General features: G+C 35.4%; 1 protein-coding gene across 1 annotated transcript; it reads right to left on the reverse strand.

Moving 5' to 3' along the window:
• Positions 1-9080: 9080 nt before the first annotated feature.
• On the reverse strand, positions 9081-16459 carry LOC110682764 (12-oxophytodienoate reductase 1-like). Its single transcript, XM_021859093.1, has 6 exons — positions 15458-16459; positions 14245-14343; positions 12477-12617; positions 12242-12372; positions 10652-10831; positions 9081-10460 (listed from the first exon to the last, which is right to left on the reverse strand). Exon 6 carries the CDS (start codon positions 10405-10407, stop codon positions 9868-9870), a length of 540 nt encoding a protein of 179 aa, XP_021714785.1. The 5' UTR covers positions 10408-10460; positions 10652-10831; positions 12242-12372; positions 12477-12617; positions 14245-14343; positions 15458-16459; the 3' UTR covers positions 9081-9867.
• Positions 16460-23624: the final 7165 nt, after the last annotated feature.

Here is a 23624-nt window from a genome sequence, read left to right on the forward strand (position 1 = left end):
TCTCGTCGTTGAAGCTCGCCTCTGTTGTTTGCTTTATCATCACTCGCTCTTCTTGTTAACTGGAGGCATGGGAAGCTTGTTATTATCAATCAAATGTTGGATAACCTCCTTTAGCTTCCAACAGCTCTCAGTAGCATGACCCCTACCTTGATGGTACTTGTAGTGCACATTTGGATTCCAACTAGGCAATCTCTTCTCAAGCGGGGGATCTTGAAGAGGTCCAATAGGAGTAATGAGTCCCTTGGCATGGAGTCGATCGAAAGCATCATCGTAGCTAATTCCAATAGGAGTAAAATCCTTTTTCGGTTGCTTTTTAAATCCTCGATTATCCATGGCTAGGATCTCACTAAGGTGGAAAGTACAACACTGTTGCTAGAGTAGGTGTTTTCGGAAGAAGAAGGATAGTCGTTCTTCTTTCCTTTACAACCATTGTTACTATCGTTACTAATCTTGGCCTTCTTGTCACGCGGAGGAACATGAAGGAGATTTGAATCAATGAAGTCTTGAACACGATCCTTGAGGGCGAGACACTTTTCAGTAGTGTGACCGCGACCTTTATGGTATCGACAATAGGAATTTGGATCCCAATTGGGAAAACGTTTTTCAGATGGAGGGTCTTGACTGGGACCAATGGAGTGAATATGACCTTGATCATGAAGACAGTCAAAAGCTTCATTGTAAGTCATTCCTATTGGTGTGTATTCTTCAATGATCTGTTTTGCTCGTGGCTTAGGAGCATTGAGTTCTTCATTAAACCCTTGGCGAGAATTTTATTCGATGACCATCACCCGATTTGCTAGTCCTTCTACCACGTTCAAGAGCATGGCAACAACATCTTGCAGTTTTCGAACGTCCTCTTTTAGACTTGACGAGTCTTCCCTGGTACTATCTAAGAAAAGACTTTCATCCTCCCCAATCATGGCCACTTCATCAAGAGAGGTTATATAAGTTGTCTCGATCATGGGCTCTCCTACAGGTGTGATGAGAAGTGTGGATCGAAGGATGTTTGATCATCTTCGATGGCTAGAATCTCGGAAGTTTCATTGTTATCGATCAGATCTTGAATAGCTTCTTTGAGTTTCCAACACTCCTCAGTGTCGTGACCCTTTCCTTGATGATATTTGCAGTGCTTATTAGGGTCCCACTTGGGTGGCCTGGCTTCTGGAACTGGATCTTTGATAGGCCCTATGGGCATGACTAGTCCTTTGTGGTGTAACTTCTTGAAAGTTGTTTCATAACTCATACCAAGTGGAGTGAACACCCTTTTGGACCTTTGGATTCGTGATTTAGGGACGTTCGTGGCATGTACCTCATTAATGGGAGAGGAAGAAGAAGGGTGGTCGTTCTTCTTTCCTCTCGCACTATTATCTTTCAGAAGGTCATCTTCAATGTCAATGCCTATATTATAGAAAGCCTTGAAAGTATTTAAATTGTGTTGGTACTTTAAGTGCCTTGAATACTTCCCTTGGAGATTCTTGATAAACATCCTCACATATTCTTTTTCGGTAGGAGCCTTGACCATATTAGCGGAAGTTTCCCTCCATTTATTGAAGAAAGATGTGAACCCTTCGTTTTCTTTTTGTTTTAACATCTCAAGTTTGTCTGTGGTCTGTTTCGTCTTGGATGTTGCACTTATATCTATCTATGAAAGCATTTGTTATCGATTCCCAAGAAGAGGTTTTCTCTTTGTCAAGGGAAAAGAGCCATTGTTGATAAACGGTCTCAAGAGATAGAGAAAATATAGAGGGGAACACTTTCTTATCAATACCCTTAATACTCATTATGGTTTCAAAAGCTCTTAGATGAAAGTAAGGGTTATCTGTTGCCTTGAATTTAGAGATGTCAATGGCGTTGAACTTATGCGGAAGAAGTTCCTTGTCCAGCAAGACCCCTTGTGAACTAATGCCCTAAAATTTATAGTCACTAGATAGCTTGCTCAAGCTTTCTTGCATAAGGTTCATTTGTTGTTGCTTCATAGGGTCATCAATTTTAAGGGTTAAAGCTTTAACACCTCAGTCACGTCATTCAATTAATTCCTAAGTTCATTGACCTCTTCTTGACTTGCCATTATCTTTTTAGCCTTCCTCTTTTGACGAATTGGTTTATCAAAAAGTGAAATTTGAATAAAGAGGTTGTCCTTGATTAATCACCCTTCTCTCCTCGACCAAGTACTGTGGAAAAGGAATTTGGGGATATTCATTGTTAATTATTTGACTCAAACTTTATTCAACATGCAATGGATGGAGGAAATGAAGAAATATTGGAATAGAATGTGAAGAAAAATGATGTAGATGGAGGGATATGAAGAATTAGGAATAAAATGTACCCCCAACTTAAATGACGGAAAAAACCGACTCATGCATGAACCTAAGACATGGTCATGGTGACATATACTCAAAGTGTGTGCTAAGACTAGTGAGTGTAGGTGATATGTGAAGGCTCGTGTCATGACCACGGCTAGACTATGTGACTAGACTCAATTAATGACTTAACAAAGTGTTATTGACAGCGAAATTTAAACGAATTAATTAGCAAAATGATTAATTAAACACTAGGTGATGACTCGATCAATAATCTGAACTGTCGTCAAAACGACAGAACTGGCGTCCCACTGTGTAGTGTAGCGCCAGAGGACAGAGCTGTCGCCAGGCGCCACACTCCACAGAGTGGCGCTACAGTTCAGATTTTGGTGCCAATGCTGGAGCTTCAATGTGAGACTGTTTTCGGTGTTATTAATCAACAGGGGTATGCCTAAAGTCGTACTAGGTCAATTCTGATTAAAATATTAGACTTTATTTACTCAAATTAATTAATCAATTAATTAATTAGGCAAAGTTCTTTAAGTCATTAATTTATTTAATTTCAACACAAGTCAAAAAACGGTTAAGAAAACATATATATGCACAACAAATAATGCACAATGAGTCAAGTAGGCACAATATGATGCAATGAGTTTGCAACCTAACCATGGATCTAGTTCTCTAAAGTTCGGGATATGGTTTAGTCAATAGAGGGTCCATGATTAATTGTCCGGATGCACCGCGCGGAAGCCTAACCGTGAAGGGTTGGCGCGAGTGGATGGGACACCGCGAGTTTAGAAAAAACTCGCTTCCATGGTTTGGTGAATTCAACATTCTCGGATATACCCTTTGTTGCTCAGAGCGTTCAATCAGGTAGATGGAGCATGAATTCCCAAAGTGGTATGTCCATATGTAGAACACATATGGGTTTCAGAAAAGTGAGAAAAACTCAATCAGGAAGTAGGATCGAGCAAACAATGCGAAAAATTGGTCGAAATTAGAATGCATATTTCTGGCTCGGTATTGGAAGAATTTGGCGCCAGCAAACAGAGGTTGGCGCTAGGATTTAGTTGTAGCGCTTGGCGACATGGCTGTCGTCTGGCGCTACAGTTAAATGTCTGGCGCCAGCTTCTATTCGCTGACGCTAATTCCTACATGCCTCAGCAGCTTTCTGTGCTCGATAAAATTTTCTAGTTTTGCGCAGTGTTATTTCGGTCCTAGTTGTGAAAGATATTTCTCAAATTTCCTACGTGTAAAATCCTATGTTTTTAGCTCATTACGGATGGTCTTTCCAATGAGATCCTTTTTATGCATATGACAATAATGTTAATCAAAATTACGCACATGAAATACTTAGAACGTTTCGAGTCTCATCCACTCATTCTAAATCATTGCCAAAACAAATTCAGGAATTAAAATAGAAATCCTCCCCAATGGAGTCGCCAAAACCTGTAGGGAATATTTCAAGCGTTAATCCCCTAGCTTGAACCCCACTGTGATCATACACTAAAGTACGGTGGTGTCCAAAGGGAAAAAAGATAGAGCAAAAGAGTCGCCAACAAGTTTTTTAGGAACTTGTAAACCGTTCACGAGGTGAAGGTTACACCCCTTAACGATCCAAGAGATCGTCAACTCCATAAGGTCTTGAACCAAATAGGGTTCGGGGATGAAGGTACAAATCCAACCTAAAAGAGATTGAACCTGCCCTAATAATAGGCCTCTGCTTTATTCAGATCGTATTCATGTGCGCTTTCTGACTAACATGCAATCAATAGGATTAACCCTAAACCTGTTTATCTATGTTGGTTGAATATTAATGCACAAATAAACTATTATTGGCGATCACTTGAATTATAATCAAATTAACCCTAAACAAGATTATTAATTATCTTATTAAGCGTGATTACAAGTACAAATTCCCTTTAAACATGCATAAAAGGCGTGATCAAGCAATAAAAATAAATATATCAAGCAACATAATAATAATAAAAATAATAATTAATAATCATCATAATAATAATTTGAATAATCATGAATTAATAATACCAATTATAACCATAATATTCATGTTAAAGCATAATATTAATAACAAACCCTAACATGTCGCTAAACATCAAAGATCAAAGCTTTAACCCTAACATGATACTAACATGCATATTAGGAAAGAATATAGGAAGCATAATAGAAATCATAATAAGCATATTTGATATTATAACCTTTCCCCTAAACATAATGCTAGGAATTATTGTTGTCATTCAAAACATCAAGCATCCTAACATGATACTAGGAATCATAATAACAACCTAGACATGATTCCTACATAATAATGTCAATAAAGCAATTAAAGCACTTACTTTGATGCATCGTACCTCTTTCTAATAACAAAATACACGCGTTAGTAACTTCAAGGAAAATAATAAACAAAATAATTAAATTAAATAATTGAAAGAGAGATTTGGGACCAAACCCTCAGAAATTAAACATTTCACGTCTAGGGCGAAGGCAACTTCGAATATGGCTAGGTGTTTCTAAATCTAATGAATGCGGAATTTTGTATTTGAGAGAAAGCTAGTTTAGAAAATAGAGAGAGAGTAATCAAGAAAATCTTGATGAGAGTTGGTGAGAATTAGAAAGAATAAGAATTGATGATCAAAACGGAGTTTTTACGAGATTATTTATAAAGAAAATCAGTCAAAAAGATAAAATATCAAAACAGAGTTCTGACGCAAAAAACCGAGTTGGCGCCAGACGCTGACCTAGCGCCAGACGCTAAGGTTGGCGCCAGGCGCCAATGGTAGCGTCAGGCGCTACAGCTGGCGTTTGGCGCTGACTCATAAATCCACGCGTTTTCTTAAAATCAGATAAAATTTGCCGTACAGGAGGATAAAATCGTATTTTCCTCAAAAAAATGTTCTTTGATTCTAATTAAAACTCTAAAAAGTCAACAAAAGTCAATTTATCAATGCTAATTGAATTAGGAATGAAAAGAACCTTCTAGAAAAATCTAGAAGACTAAAACCATTCCTAATTGCATTAGGAATGATAAATCTATATTAAGCCCTCCTCTAGATCATTGGGCCGCATATAAGGCTCAAACCGGGCTCAGTTTAGTAAATTGGCCATAACATCCTCAATATTCATCGGAATTGGGCTTATAATATATCGTTGGAAAGCTCTTTTCAAGCCCCATCCAACTACACTACTATTGGACCCATATCACGGACCAACCAAAGTGGATTGGCTGTTTTCTTAAAATAAGTTTTCAAAAACAGAGAGAAGAGAAAAGAAATTAAAACTATCCGCAACACTAAACTTTTCACACTTTCACCCCATTCGATTATGATTCGATGCGAAAGGTACTCATCACTGGGTTTGTTTTTGGGGAGAGACAAATGGGTGTCTACACATACCTTCCATATTCAAGTATATACAATCACCTTAATGTCCAAACTTTCATTAATTCTTTTACTCACTTCTCCAAGTAATTTCTTAAACCCAACTTACTATAATTATTCCCAAATTCTCTTGCCATAATTTTTGCATGAGCTAGCCTATAAATACCCCTCCAGACCTCTCACATTCTTCACACCAATTCTCTACTTTTCTTCTCCTCTTTTTACACAAATCATCCCGTTTATCTTTGAATCCAATTTTCAGGCACTTCTGGTCAGTTTTTGGGGTATTGACGTTTCACAGATGATCGTTCCTCTAAAAAAATCCTTGAGGTTAGGCTCAAGAATCACCCAATACTGATTTATATAGAAGGAGTTATAGCCTCTGCAAGTTCTGCCTATTCTTTCCAACGCAAATCCAATTCTTCTCATTTCCTTGGTTTCTTATATTTTCTTATTATCTTCTCTTATTCAATTATTATTATTATTATTATTATTATTATTATTATTATTATTATTATTATTATTATTATTATTATTATTATTATGAGTAGTTTTAATTACATAAAATCAAATTTTTAATAATGTTTATGAGAAATTAATTTAAAAGGTCCATGTACATATAATTGGGGTTTTAATTATTTGTTAACCTTATATTAATTAAGGTTATATTTATTTCTAGGGTGTTTTTGATCAAGCTACTTGAGGGTTCTTTTGAAGTGTTTTTGGCTAAGCGAGGATCAAGGTACGTTAGGTGGCTAGATACCTTGAAAGTGATTGGTTGAATAAGCATGTTTGAATGCTTTTGTGATGTTTGAATTAAATTGAATTGAATTATGATTTATGAAATAAAAATATGTTTAAATGATTGGTTTTAATAATTAAATGAGGCATTGATTTTATATCATGTTTTGAATGATTAAAATTATTATTCATGTTTTAAAAAGGTTTGATATTGAAAGCATGTTGAATCTAATAAGAGAGTTTGAATTATTTGGAATTATTGGATTTAAAAGAGGATTTATTGTATCATTGAATTAAATTTATTATTTATTATTTATGCCTTATAAGCATGTGGTAATCCCACTATGCGGATTTGGTTTATTGATAAGGCCTTGGACTTTGTATGACCGGGTCTTTCCTCAAGAATAACCTTGTAACATAAGGAGACTAGCTTGGGGGGTGTGCACACTTGGGAGAGGAATTGGTTTTAATATGAGAAATTGGTTTTAAAATAATTGGTATTGGTTTTATTGATTATTGATATTGGAATATTGAGAATCGGTTTTGAATCATGAGTTTGGAATTATTGGATTAATTATTGGAATTGATTTCAAAAGCATGTTTGCAAATAAATTGATTTTAATTATCTTGCATTTGTCGTACTTAGCATATTTGCTAATCCTTACTTCTTATTTGTTTTGGTTCGCCCTATTTACCGTAATGGTCTGTAAGTAGTATTGCTTATTTTCAGGTGAGTCAATAATAGATGCATTGGAGTCCCTCCCCCATATTATACTGGTATTTCCTCAGAGGGAGATTTGGGAGTGTTACATACCCCCTCCCCCATTCCCGCACCCGCCAAAATTTTTATACCCACCACCTAACCGCTACCTGTGACGGGTAAAATTTTAACACCCAGCCCGCTTAAGCAGGTAGAAACCTAAATCCACCACCCGCTTTTACCTGCCAACCTAACAACATTTGTTTTATAAATTTTCTATAAATATGTCATTTGCCAAATATAAATTGTTGTGAATATATAATTTAGTAGCATATTATACAAGGTAGTAATCAATTTTGGGGATGCCTCAATTTTTCATAGTGAGAAACAAAATTTGTTTCTCACATGATATTTTTGTAAATGACCAACAACTTTATTCAACTTCATTCAATTGTGGAGTCCACAATAAAGAATAATTTGTTGATTTATTCACAAAAATTGCCCCATGAGAAACAAATTTCGTTTCTTAATATGAGAAACAGGGAATTTCCCATCAATTTGTGTTAAAAAAATTAAAAATAGTAATAAGTTGGCGGATAACTGGGCGGGTAGGTGAGTAACTGAGCAAGTATGTGGGTAACTAGGTGGGTAGCAGGGTCACTGGGCGGGTAGACGGGTAATAGGTGAATATGACATCAAATCCACCACCTAAGCTACGTACCCGCTACCCACGGTGGGTATATGACTTTTGTACCCATACCCACCTACTTACCCGCCAAAATTCGACCCACACCCTGGGATGGGTGCGGTGCAAAACCCGCATTTTAATACCCACATGCCATCCGTACTTCCCATCCTTCTTTTCCTTCAATTTTTTTTAGATCCAAATGTTGTGTTAATATATAGGCTCGCTTACAACAACAAGTACTTACAACCTAGCCGCAAAATAAATTTGTAAATATCTTCAAAACCAAACAATTTTATTCAAGCAACTAAACAAACTGCCATATTTTATTAATAGTAAAATTAATTCATTAATATAAAATCATACGACATCTACAAAGAGATTCAATTTTAATAGCAAATACATAAAATATTGAATCAAACAAAAATCTCCTTCATAAAAACTACAATCATCGAGTAAATCTTATCGCTGGGAAAAATCTGTGTTGGAGGGACAATCTGATGATCCTTTATAGCTATGAGTAGGGGTGAGCAAACCGGGTACCCGGTAAAAATTTTAGGACCCGGACATGGAATTGGTTGGAACCCCTAAAATTCGGATCCGGAATTGGAATTGGTTCAACCGAGTCCTAAAATTTAGGAATTGGTATTGGAACCACCGGGTACCGATTCCTGTTCTGAGTACCCACTTATATATGTAATTGTTAAAATATAATACAAATTATAATTCTTATTTTAGTTAGGTTTATTTTTTGCGTTTAATACTTATATTTATATATGCATTAAGCTATTTGTATTTATGTTAGGTATTAATAATACTTTTTAAATTTACAAATTAGATACATTCAACATATTTTTATTATTTAAAATTTATTTAGTTTAACATATATTTGGTAACCGGGTACCCAACCGGTTCCGGTTCCAAAAAGTTGAGAATTGGAATTGGAATTGGTTATAACCAGGTCCTTAATTTATTACCCGGAATTGGAACCAACGGGTCCATTTCCGATTCCAGACCTGCCGATTCCTAACCGGTTCCGGTTCCAATTCCGGGTACCCGGAATTTTTGCTCACCCCTAGCTGTGAGGATGTATGTTTTCCTTTTAATCATCTAATTATATTATATTCAAAACTTGATCTTGCATAATTGTTCACTAACAATATAATTTCACGACATTTCATTAGATCTCCAATCACATATATAAAACTAAGAAATTTCACTTCCTTCCAAAAAGTAGAGATAAACTTTGTTTTTCGATGTCCTTCATAAGACAAAGTATATTTTAAACTCTTATCTTTCGAAGGAGATCGAAATCTTTTCTTTCGAGGGAGAAAAGTTTCTCTCATAAGAAGGATTATTATTATAAACATTAAAAAAAAAATAAGAAGAAGAAAGGACTTTCAACTAATTAACTTAAAATGATAAAGCCCCTTCAAAAATTGACAATGGAGGCTAGGGTATAGAAGAGAGGAAGAAGGAGAGAGAAACAAAGTGTCGAGAGGAAGGAGGAGAGAGAAACAAAATGTCATATAATTTCTCTGTTTTTTATTAGTTCACACATTTCATTTAGACACGTTTTGCCAACATATACTTTCAAATGTGAATATCTGTGATTACGTATTAGAAAAAAATATAAAATTTTAATATTCAGAAACTAGACGTTGATACGAAGCTAACAAGACCCCATATGACAATATTTTTATCTATTACTAAATCACAAAACAAAGTCAAACTAAATTATGTGAATAGTGCACAAAGTCAAAACATGTCAACTAAAAAAAAATAGAGGTAGTAATACATAGTCAAAACTATTAATTTGACCTTTTATTTTTTGCTTACACAAGCAAATGCTATAAAGGCGCTCCCTCCGTCCCTAAATTACATTTCTATTCCTAGCATTTATTCCTCACATAATAGAGGAAAGTAGGAATGTAATTTAAGGACAGAGGGAGTACAAAATTAATTAAACCAGAGTCTGCTATTTTTCTGTAATACTTATAGTCCAACTATTATTGAAAGAGTTCAAACTTCAACATCTCTTTTAAGTTATATCATGTCTTCGAGAAATGGATAATCGGTATAGCCAACAATAGGATCAGAAGTATAGAATGTATCTCTATTATACTGATTTAGTGGTGCATTAAGCTTAAATCTTTTAGGCAAATCTGGATTAGCTAAAAACAAGCGACCATAAGCTACAAGATCAGTGGAACCCTTCATCACAACCTTGTTTCCGTCTTCTCTATCGTATCCTCCAGCAGAAATGAAAGTACCAGTGAAAGCTTTTCTAATTGGTAATAAACTTTGAGAACAATCCTCTTTCTCCCACGCAGTAATCATCCTAGGTTCAACCACATGGCAAAAGAGAATTCCACACTTATTGAGGCAATTAGCCAAATGAAGGCCTAAAGCCTCAGGATTTGAGTCTCCTGATTCATTATAATTTGCAAAGGGAGAGATTCTAATCCCAACCCTATCTGCACCAATCTCTTTTGTAACTGCTTCAACTACTTCTAGAGCGAATCTACAACGATTCTGTAGAGATCCACCATAATTGTCAATTCGGTTATTAACTTGGTCTTTCATAAACTGATCAATGAGATAACCATGAGCTCCATGTATTTCAACACCATCAAAGCCTACATAGGAAAGATAAAAATGCATAAGGTGGCTTAGTCACAAGACGACGCATTAAGTAAAATATCGCGCTTTTATTATATTATCATGCTCTTAACCACAGCCATTCTATTTTTTTTCCTTGTTGTATCTTTGATAATCATGCCCTAGTTTGCAACCATAATTATTTATTTTTTCAAATTGCAAAACCTACCAGCTTCTATGGCATTCCTAGCAGCTAGTCTAAATTCGTTCACAACTGAAGGTATCTCTTCTGTTGTTAGCCGCCTTGGTGTTGAATAATAATGTACATTATTTATACCCGTAGGTTGATCTTGTGGTGTTAAGGGTTTATCAGTGCTAGAGATAGGAGATTGTCCATTTGGTTGGAAACCTGTTGCAACAAGAAACTTTTGTGATATAAGCAAATAAAAATAAAATTATAAAAGAAAACAAGTGAATGTATTTGCAATCAAACCACAAACGAAAATGCTCATTTAATCTGTGAAACCAACTTGATTTAGGCAAATTAAGTAGAATTGAAAACAAGGAGTTAAAGAACACATACATGCAATGGTTGATAAGATGCTTATTGATTGGAAGAAAAAAGTAATAAAAAATTATCTTGCAATAAAAGTGAGGGAATTCCACGTTTCTCTCGGTGAGAAATGCTGGTTGTTTCTCACATGGTATTCTCGTCAACTTGGGCAAATAATGTTTTATTTAAATGGGTGTTTTCGATATTGGGCATATAATGTTTTATTTAAATGGGTGTTTGTCTTCCCTGTTAGCTGCGTCTGGGCCTTGGTGAAGCTTGAAACTCTCTTTGCGACGAAACCCTAAAGCCCGTACCCTAATCGTTGATGATTTGTCTTTGAAGGCTGTTAATAATGGTGATGTTCGTTTATTGTTGAAGTATGTGACCATGAATTTCTCTGTCATTATGTCAGAATCGCATGTTTTGTTCTTTGATGTGGATACAACACACCCAATATAATATAAAGTAATTTCCCAAAATTAAAAATCCAGTATCGGTTGATTTTCTTACAATTAATTGATAATCCAAACTTTTAACTAAGGAATTAAACAAACAAGATAACATTCCTGTACAAGATAACTAATTAAAATTCAATCGAAAATACCCAGGCCAGAAACAACTAAATAAGACAAAATCGAGAACTGATCTTTAGCCAACATACACGCTCAGCCTTTGACAGTCAATAACTGTTGTGTGAGGAGGATAGCTAAAATGCCGATGAATAAGCTCGGCTGGAGAAGAGTTGGATTGGTGATGCACAACCACTCGTTATGAGTTAATAAAGCTGTCTCTAATGGGATAAAGCCGTCTCTAATGGGATAACAAGCTAAAGCTCTTTTTTATTAGAGATAAGATTATGTGGCAATGTAGCAAAGTCCAAATATTTACAAGAATGCCCACTAAGATTAACCTTTAAAGCCTGCTTTTGGTCATCTTATTTCTACTAATTTTAGGAAATATAGATTCAGATAAGCTTTTCTATGTTCAACATATAAAGATTAATAAGGAGATAGATTCGAATATGATAAGCTCAAATAAGTGAAAATCAGGTAAATAAAACACACTCTAATTAAGCTAAATAAAAAAAGTTATTGCAAATTACTCATACATATAACAATGTTTAATTTTTGGTACGCAAAACAACCTTGTCCTTCTATTATAAATGCCAAAAGATTTATCATAAACAATAAAAGAAAACCAAACATACAAAATATATATTAACGATTTGAGACAATTCAAAAGAGTGTCAAAGTTAAAGTTACTTACTTTCATTCGACACTCGTCCAACATGCCATAACTGACAGAAAAATATGCCACCTTTGGCATGCACAGCATCAACAATAGGTTTCCATGCTTCGATTTGCTCCCTTGTCCATATACCAGGTGTGTTTTTGTACCTGAAAAATAAAATTGCTTCAATTTGAAGTTAAGAAACGAATTTTTTGTTTGTCAATAGAAATAAAGAGCACTAGTAGAAGATAGATATCTGGCTCAAACTTACCCTCGAGCAGTTTCAGAAATTACAGTTGCTTCGGATATGAGCAAACCTCCATTTGTAGTCCTTTGAGAATAATATAGAATTGCTTGTGGTTGAGGAATATTTCCATATTATCTCATTCTTGACAATGGGGCTAATACAACCCTAATAATAACAATAATAAGGCAAACTTAATTCTATAAAAAAAATAACTTGAATATGACTCTCGGTAATAAAGGAAAATACATATTGTTTGTATGATAATTTGTTGTTTTATAATCTTCAAAAATGTTTGAACGACCGAAAATAGTTTATGTGTTACTATTATAAAATTGATATGATAAAGGAAAAATTAAAACTAATAATTAATCTCACCATTACCTCATCTTCTCAAAACAATCACACCTTTTCGAAATCTAGAAACAAGCTTGCCTTTGACCTCCGTCTGCTCAATACGATCCTTTTTAATTTATCAAAATATGTTTAATATATTCTCTCTTTATTATTATTATTATTATTATTATTATTATTATTATTATTATTATTATTATTATTATTATTATTATTATTTCTTAAATTAAATCTCCTTCTATTTACCTTCCACCTCCCTAACTCGTTAAATGGCCTCACCACCATTGCACCTCCATATAACCATATTCCCACCTAATCTCCATCATGAACTCCCAACCCTACCCCATCCAACCTGACCACGTACTGAACCCCTAGCCACATGACCCCCATGCATCGCGAAGCGAACACAACCTAAATCTCCCATTTAAACCCTACAAAAACCTTGCATGCGCTCTCCCAACCCTATTTGATCCCTGCGATCCAACCCAGCCTAACCCAAGCGACCTAGCCCCACTTGACCTCCACCCCGTACTCCCAACCCTACCCCACCAAATCGGAAAAATCTCACCTGAACCTCCCACATGAACTCCAAAACCCAACTTGTCCCATGTGAAACCCTACCCCGTCACCTAACACCCCGTTAAAAATCGCCTGAACTGAACTCCCACCCTCAGCTCATTCTCACCCCTAACCCAAATGGAACCATCGTCAAGCCGCCTAAATGGGGGTGAGAAAGCTCACATGCATGCCACTTTAATGGATAATAACTCGGCGAGTGGCTGGTCAAGCAGGGGGTGGGGGGCTCCGGTAAGGGAAGGTAGAGGAAAGGGGTTATTAATTTTTCTAAATCCTTTATTTAAAATAAATGTTAAAAAGACCTATCAGAAGGTGACACGTGACACATGTGACACTGACCTTCTAAAACCGGTTATCAACTTCACAAACTGATTAAGGAATGTTTAGAGCAGAGGGGGTCAAAGATGAGATTGTTTTAAGATTTTGAAAAGGTGGGATTGTGGTGAGATTATAAGTTTCAATTTTTCTTATTATAAATACAGTATATATAAACTAACAAATCAAATAAGATCTCATATGAAAATATACAAATTAAAGTTACGAGAATTATTCGTGATCAAAGTTGATGAACTTTGACTTTTTTTCTTTAAAAAAAACGATGAATTGAAGAGTGAAAGTAATAAGTGGGATAGGGGCATCTATATTCTTCATGCATATATTTAAGATATTACCCCAAAAAATTCATTATTGTATAAAAATACCCATAGAAAAATAAATAAACCAATCAAACTTAAACTATGGAACAACATCAAATTTCCAACTTCATGTTCACACATTGCAATATGAAGATATATTAATATTAATACAAATTAAACATCATCTAACAAAACAAAAACAAAACAGAAGAAGAAGAGAGTTGAGCTACCTGAGAGAAAGATGGAAGTTACCCATTTGATAGGGGGATAAAAGAGGGATAATTTCATAATCTGAAGCCATTTTCCATTCGGTGTTCTTCAAAGCTTAGCTATAGTATATTAGTTAATAAAATAATTAGTATGAATGTATGATCAAACAATACAATGTTACAATGGCATCAACTTAATTAATAAAATTAATGACAAAATTAATTTAGAGATGTCATCAGGGCCCACTGGCTGTTAACCGTTGACTTTGCCAAAGAGTTGTTAGGAGATTCTCCTTAATTCCATTTCTATTTGTTTACTTCTCCTTAACTACTGTTACTGATAGGGGTGGTTATTGGGCGGGTCAATGCGGGTCGGTGCGGGTCATAATGAATATTTAGTGGGTCAGGGTCGGGTCAGGGTTGGGCCAGTGTAAAAATGAAACGGACCATTAACGGGCCTTTACCCACATACTTCTATTTAACTACTCATGTAAACAAGTACAACAGGCAAAGAGTTATCAGTATTATTAAAACAAGTACAAGGCAAAGGCACAACCAAATTCTGTCCAACATCAAGAACAGCAGTATCAGTAATTGAATTAGCTTCTCTAAGCTGATCTGTAGACACTAAACCCCCATAAATCGAGTCTGCAATCGAGGAAAGCGAATCAAAAGGCCGGGTTTTGTAATGGGTAGACACTGATTTCCTTATACCATCAACACAAGAACAACTAATGGGGATTCTGAGGAATTTGCAAAAATTGTATATACGAAATTCTAAGGAATTTGCAACTAATTTCCTTATACGAAATGTCGATTGAATTTGCGGTTAATAGAGCAATTGGGTCGATTCCAAAGAGGGCAGCTACCTCAGAAACCTTAAGGTCAGTGTATAAAGTGTAACCAAGCATAGCATTGCATGAGTCTGATTTTTAATATTAAGCAAAATATTACAAGCTAGAATCATAATTAACATAATCAACATAATATTCTAAGTTATCTCTTATCAATCTGATAAAAACCCAGCATGTTATACAATGAGATAGATAAAGTTAGCACCTTTCAGAATTGAATAGCAAGAACAAATAAATCAAAGCAAAAATTAAATTAAAAATACGGTAAGTAGATTGAGAAATTTTGACAAACACATGGAGTGCAACTAAATTTACAAAGTATAAAGCAAAAATTTCTCATTGATTTACAACAAATTCTGCTCGAATTTCAATTAACTGACCTCAGTATTAATCGAAATCTCGAAATCAGTTGTGCAATAATATAGAAATCGCAATAATTTTGCATTGAAGAACTTAGGGTTTAATGTATTTAGGTGGCCTTTTTAATGACCCTATATCTATTTTCATTTTTATAGGGTTGTTCATAAGAGCCCATTAATGACCCTTTTAGGAGAGGCCCTACACGAGCCCTGTCCATTTAGATAATTAGAGGGTCATAGCCCTCCCGACCCTGGTGCCCATTGGACTACCCTGTCCAATAACCAGGGCTAGTTACTGATAAGGTGTTTTTCTTAGAAATTTTATTTTATTTTATTTTATTTCAGGTAAGGTGTTTTGGACATCATCTATTCATCTTAATAGGATTTGATTAGGAGAAAGTACATGTGTTATCGGCTAGTGAATAAGATTAGTACGGAGTATAAAAGTTAGCATCCCTTTGAATGTTATTGGTTTCAAAGTTTCAATTTTAAGTTTTGTCACAAATGAATGTATAAGTTAATTTTAGTGTAATAGACGAGTATAAAAAAATTAGTAAATATTAAAAAAAAATTAAAATAATTAAAATAATAAAATTTAGCAAAAATAATTTAGATATTTTAATAAAAAAAAAAATTTAATTCGACAAAAATAAGATAGAGAGAAGAACCTTAGTGTTTTACTCTTTAGCTTTATTTTTCTCTATTCTCAAGCCAATTAGCTTGCAGTGCGTTTCTGGTGCGGCTGGCCGCACCATGCGGCAGGGTGCTAAATCAGCAAATGACAAAGTAACCCCAAGATAAAAGTAACCCTTGACCAAGTAACTCTTGACTGACCTAGTAACCCCTGACCTAGTAACCCCAAGTAACCCCTAACCGACCTAGTAACCCCTAGTAATAACACCTAACCGACCTAGTAACCCCTAACCACTAGTTGAAAAAACGTAATGACAAGCAGTTCAAACCCCCTAATGGGAAGCGGTTCTGAACCGCATGCCCTTAGGGTGCTTGCCAATTGGTCTTCAAAATGGCAAGCGGTTCAGAATCGCTTGCCAATTATAGTAAAAGGGCAGCGGTTTTGGCGCCAAAGCGCTGCCTATTAGGGGTATTAAAAATAAAAAAATAAATTTTTTTTTTTTGGTTTTTTTTCTCTTAAATTGATACATAATCAAAACATATGTAAAAACATTAATATAGGGGTAATTGAATTTTAGTACCCATCTAAAATTTTATTTTGAATTGGTACCTCCAAAATTGTAACTTTATAGGTTTTGGTACCTCCGTCCATGTTCCGTTAAGTTTTCCGTTAGTGGGGTCCATTATCTAATTATTTAATAATTTAAATTATTAAAAAAAAAGAAAAAACATTTTTAAAATAAAAAAACAAAAAAACTAATAAAATAAAAAAAAAATCCATCAGCCAAGAGGCCAATGGCGACCACCAAGCCACAGCAGCTGTCGCCGCGACTAGGCACGAAGCCCAGCCACAACAGCTGCCGCCGCGGCCAGGCACGAAGCCCAGCCACAGCAGCTGCCGCCGCGGCCAGGCAGGGGTGCCCATTAACCCACCAGGGCCACCACCCACAATTCCACGAACCCAAGAACCCAGAAATTAAACCCACCACCCACGAACTCCGAAACCCACCACACCCCACCACCCACGAACCCCGAAACCCACAACCCGACCACCCACGAACCCCTAAACCCACCACCCACAACCCAGGAACCTAGAAACCCACCACCCTACCACCCACGAACCCCGAAACCCACCACCCACAACCCAGAAATTTAACCCTAAAAATTAATTTGGGGGAAAGGGGGAAGGGGTGATTTCGAGGCAGGGTTGGTGGGGGGGGGGTGGCGTCGTCGCGGGGATGCGAGGCTGGGGGGTGGCGTCGGCGCGGGGAGGCAGGGTGGGTGGCGGGGTTCTTCTAATTTTTTTTAAGTTTTTTTTTTATTATTATTTTTATTTTTTAAGTTTTTTTTTATTATTTTTTAAGTTTTTTTTAATTAAATGTTTTTTCTTTTTTTTTAATAAATTAAATTATTAAATAATTAGATAATGGGACCTACTAACGGCAAAGTTGACTGAATGCTAACGGAGGTACTGATATCTATAGTTTAGTCATTTTTGAGGTACCAATTTAAAATAAAATTTTAGATGGGTACTAAAATTTCAATTACCCCCATTTTCGAGGTACCAAAATCCAAATTTTCCTTTTATTAATTAATTGTTGTAATATTATAATTTCTGATTTTCAACAAGTTAAAAAAAAATAAATTAACAAAAAAATTGATAATAAAAAACTGTTAACCACCACCACCCCACACCACCAGCCGCCAGCCACCACCACCCCACACCACCAGCCACCACCCTACACTACTAACCACCAGCCACCACCCTACACCACCAGCACCACGACCCCCAGCCACTCACCCACCACGGACCCAACCCAAACCACGACTCCCACCCACCAAAACCAGATCCCCACCCACCAAAAAAACCATCACTGAAGCCACGACCCCACCCACCAAAACCAAATCCCCATCCAAACCACGACCCCCACCCACGACCCTAACCCAAACCACGACCCCCACCCACCACGACCCCCACCCACTAAAACCAGACCCCCCCCACCCACCACAACCCCCACCAAAAATCAAATTAAAATAAAAAATAAAACTAAAATCGAAATAAAAAAAAAAAAAAACCATCTTACCCACCACGACTATCTAACCCACCGATTTTGGCTTGAAATTACGGTTTTAAAGGTCAAATTCGACCATAAATTTGACATAAAAAACTTGAACACCCACACGCATGCACGAATATGTACGAATTTGCTCGAAATTATACTCGAAATTTGCTCGAAATTTGTTCGAAATTTGACTTGGAGTTTTGGTTGATTTTGTCGAGATTATCCGGTTTTGGTTCGAATTTGTGGAGATGAGAAAGAACAAAGAAAAAGAGAAAGAGAAAGAAGAGAGGAATGAAGGAAATCGAAGATGAAAAGGGAAGAGAAAAGGAGAAAGAGGGAGAAAGGGGGATATGGAAGAGGAGAGAGAGAGAGAGCAGCGAAAATGAAAGAAAGAGGAGAGAGAATCGGGAAATGAAGGGAGGGGTGGGTGGCTATGACAGGGTAGAGTCGTATCCCCAAATCAAAAATAATTCCTAAATCCTCTAACTAATGTAGATAGGGAAGTAGGGTCGAATCCACAGAGAAACGGATCTTTCTATTCCTAATTAACTATTATAATCTAGATTATGAGGTAACCAATATTTATATTTGAATAATAAACTAAACTACGGAGATCAAGAATAAGGAGAAAATAATATATAAAAGGATCTAGGGCATAAGTTCACCAATAAATAATACTCTAGGGTAAAACATAATAATCAATCATTGACATTGCATAAATAACATGATTAACAGGCTCTCGCAATTTATTAATCAACATAGATCTAACAGGCTCTCACAATTTACTAGATCTAAGTTCCTATTGAAAATAGCCTTTAATATCAAATTAACATCTGCTCGATTCATCAATTCAATATTGCTATACTTTTACAAGCCATAATTGTAAAGCGTTAAAACAATTCAATAAGAAATTATCATGCAATATCAAAAATCAATAATAGTCAATCATCAATGCATCAATTAACCAGATCGTAAAGGGCTTTCGCTACGTATTACAATCACAGAATTAATCTACCGGTATTAAATCTCATCTCTCGAATCTCGACTTAACCATTTATAAATTAACCTGCCTATTGAAACTAGACCTAAACATCAATTCTCATCTGTCGAATCTCGAATCAATATTGTCAAACTCATGCATAAAAGATCAGGCCTAATCTAGTCACAGAGCATTAAATCAATCAATAGGAAATTAATCTAGCATTGACAATCAACAACAATAAATTACCCCTTCATATTATTTATGGATCCCCATAAACCCTAGAAAGAAAACTACTCACACATAATAGAAACTAAACTAATCAAAGCAATAAAGCAAGACATGATTAAAGGTATGAAATAACAACTAAGATTAACGGAAGAGAAATAGTTACCAAAGGAAATTTGTATTAATGAAAAATAATTAAGAACAAGAGTTGAGAGAAAAGTTGAGAGAGAGAAAAATCCTAAGTAGAGAGAGAAAATATAATAAAAGAAGGTAATCCTAAATTACGTACAAATCTCGTACTTAAACATTCCCTAAAGCAAAAATTAAAACTAACTAATCAGGTCTTGAGAAAACACGCGCCCGATTGGGCGAAGGGCCGCCCGATCGGGCCCGCCTTTTTCTTCACGATCCATCTGGGCAGCCGCGCCCGATCGAGCTAACGCTCACCCGATCGGGCGCGCCTTCTTGCTGGTGCTCTCTTATGCGCGCCCGCCCGATCAGGCGCAAGCTTGCCCGATCGGGCCCGGTCTTCTTCTTGAGGCTCGGATTTCGATTGGGCTCAATTCCTCGGCCCAATCTAAGTTTCCTCATCGGGTCTTGATTAAACGATCCAATAGCCTCGGTATCTCATACCGAGCCCTTAATCATCGGCTCTCACCGATCCCGGGCTTCAAAAGCGGTCGTGTCTTTCTAGCTTCCGTAGTTGATCCATAAAACCCGGGAAAATGCTCCAAAAGTGCAATTTCCTGTAAAATACAACTAAAACTACGAAAACACTAGAAAACACAAATTAGTAATAAACGTGGCTCGAAAGAGCCAAAAACACTACTAACTATGACCAAGGGACGGGTATAAATTACTATATAAAATGGACATATCAGGCTACAAGCTAAGTACGATTAGTTTAGGGTTCTTTTTTAAATGGCAAGCGGTTCGCACCAAAACCGCTTGCCATTTAATATTACAGGTTTTTTTTTTAAAAAAAAAAAATTGGGTAAATGGCAAGCGGATTTTTAAAACCGCTTGCCATTTGGGACTTCCCATCACTTATTTTCTACTAGTGAACCGACCTGGTAACCCCCGACCTAGTAACCCCAAGTAACCCCTAACCGCTGACCTAGTAACCCCTGACCGGACCACCTAGTAACCCCTGACTGGACCACCTAGTACCCCTGACCGGATCTAGTAACCCTTTACCCACCACCAACAACTACCACCAACGAACCACTACCAACCTAAACCACCAACGAAACCAGATCTAGAACCCAGAACCACGAAACCACCACTACACATCCACAAAACCACCACTACCCACCCACGAAACCACCACTATACACGAAAACAATTTGTTCTTCGTTCTTCAATTAAACAAAAAATTAAGTAATAAAATTTAACAACTTACAATTTATATAATCAAAATCTTCAGCTAATAAGATTGAATTCAACATAAAATTCGTAGAACATAAATTTCCAATAGTAAACCATTAATGAAGTTTGAAGAAAAAAAGAGGAGATAGAAATAAAATTGGGGGAAAAAGGAAAATGTCGTAGAAGATGAAAGAAGAAAAGAGAAGAGAGAAAGAGGAGAGAGAAGAAGAATTATGTACATACATACATACATACATACATACATACATACATACATACATACATACATATATATATATATATATATATATATATATATATATATATATATATATACATATATATATATACATATATATATATATATATATAACATATATACACACACGTATAAATTCAAGGAATCGTAAAAATTAAAGTCGATCTTTACTCTCTATTCAACCATCCTTTCATCATAATTTGCTCTTCCCTACCTTTTAAAAGTTTAATTAAACACTTATGAATAGTGTTATGCCAACTATATCCTTATACATGTCTATTTATATACTGAAAATTGTCTATTCACATATATGTACCCTCATATATGCTTGCAAATTACATATGTACCATTTTAGAGTTTGTTTGGCATCACTGTGGTTTTCTGTTTTTTGGTTTTTTGTTTTTTAAAAGTATATTATATATGTCACATAATGAATAAAAAGTTATTTAGACTTATTAAAATCATGATAATTTTGAAAACTGACAACAGAAAAGTGGAAACACCTTTTTCTTGTTTCCTATTTTTGGTTTTTAGTTTTTAAAAAAAAAAGAAAAAAAAACTGAAAACCAAAAATGATGCCAAAGAAGCCCTTAACCATTTGTTTTGTTTTAGGGTTTTTTCACAACATAGACCTGATTTTTTTGTTTATTCACCATACCCCTGAAAATTCACCATATACTCCCGAATTGTTTCAAAAATTCACCATATATCCTTAATGACAACAAAGTGAGTGAAATTTGATTGATTTTACATCGAAACCATCTTAAATCTCTCACCCCCATCCCCAAAACACTCCACTCCTTTTCTCCAACCCCTAAAACCACTCCAAGTATTCATAACCATATCCGTATGATTAATTTTGAGGATTAGAAAAGGAAATTTGGGGTGGTTTTGGGGGTGGTAAAACGGAATGTTTCAAAGGTATGGGAATGTATTTAGGGTGGTTTTGGGTCATAACTAACCCTAATGACTTACAAAATTAACAATCATTATTCATCAAGGGTATATGGTATATTTTTTGTAAAAATTCGAGGGTATATGATGAATTCAAAAAAGTTTAGGGGTATATTCTTTCTTTTTTTTTTCTTTTTATTTACTTACAACGTGTAGCATAGCTTTTTGGCTTTTTTTCCCTTTTATTTCCTATTCCTAATTCCCTATCTTTAAAAAGTTTGAGATAACTCTTAAAAAATATTTGAACAATTATACCCTATAAATTGTTTAATTAATTATTTGTCATCATAAATTAATGTTAGTTGATTTTTTTTAGTGAACTCTTAAGAATAGTGTAGCGTGGATATTTGAATCCTTAATAAAGGGTTTTTTACATCTTATTTTCCCTCATTTGCCTTGGGTCATGTTTGACAAAACTAGTGGTAGCGTAGTGGATAACTTTTAGTGGTCGAGTATCGGGTAGCTGTTAAAGTAGCAAGTAGCCGTCAATTAATAGTGGGTAGAGGTTAGCTGTCAATGTAGTGGTTAATAGTATAAGTGTTTGGTAAAAATAGCAGTTGAAATATTAAATACAGTAAAAGTACATGTATAATCAATACTTGCCAATATACTGTCAATTTTGAAGGGGCTTCCATCGGATTTCACCGGTGGAAAGCCCCAATCTTTATTTTCTTTTAAGCCTTTTGTTTTAGGTTACAATAATGTTTCCCTCGAAAGAAAGGGTTTATCTCCTTCGAAAGACAAGGTTTTTTCGATCTCCTTCGAAAGACAAGGTTTTTCGTACTCCTTCGAAAGACAAGGTTTTATTGGTGCTTAATTTGGTCTCCGGTTGTGCGGGGCTACTATTGATTGTGGCTCGGATTCGGGTTACGGAATCAGCTCAAGATTTGACTTTCTCACAAACTTGCGAAGCGACGACGGATCCATTCAAAAAGTTGTATGAGACAACGAGTCGAGAATATGCCGAATTGTTATATTTATGTATTTGGATTCTTACTCCTTCCCCGATTAATTCTTGTTTGATTTTGTTAAATTCGTTTTCATTATCGTTCATTGTTAATTGTAGATGTCGTATGGCTTATATTAATGAAATTTAGTGTCCTTTAGGACTTTTTTCAAAAAAAAAAAAAAAAAAAAATACTTGCCAATATACTAAAGTAATCCCCATCCTTATCCCCAAAGTACACGTGTCGCATTTGTATTAAAAAGTTTCCAGCCAAAAACCTTTTTTTTTTCTTTTTTTTGTTCATGAAAATTAATAACATAAATAAATAAGTAAATAAAGAAAGAATATGCAACCTAAAAAATAGAGCAACAATAACAACTTAAATAAATAAAATAGGAAACTAAAATTAGAGAGAAGTACTCTACATTACCATATCTAATCTATAATAATTAATAACATAAATAGATACTTCTCAAATTTATAGTACTCCGTAATTTATAAAAATAATTTGTTTTCTTGTAAATATCCAAGCATTGCTCGGGCAAAGAAGTAGTATATTTATAAAGTGAACAAAATATGTCAAAAGCTACCCGCTACCTTTAAATGCTAATATTATTAACGTTTGACAAAAACTACCTAAACACTACCTCTACAATACAAATAACAACAATATTAATCGCTAACTTACCAAATACACCTATGTTTTTCTACTGGTGTTTTGACTTGGTCCAAACACTAATCGCTATTTAAATCGCTAG

The sequence above is a fragment of the Chenopodium quinoa genome, unplaced genomic scaffold, assembly GCF_001683475.1.
Source record: "Chenopodium quinoa cultivar QQ74 unplaced genomic scaffold, ASM168347v1, whole genome shotgun sequence".
Lineage (NCBI taxonomy): Eukaryota > Viridiplantae > Streptophyta > Magnoliopsida > Caryophyllales > Amaranthaceae > Chenopodium > Chenopodium quinoa.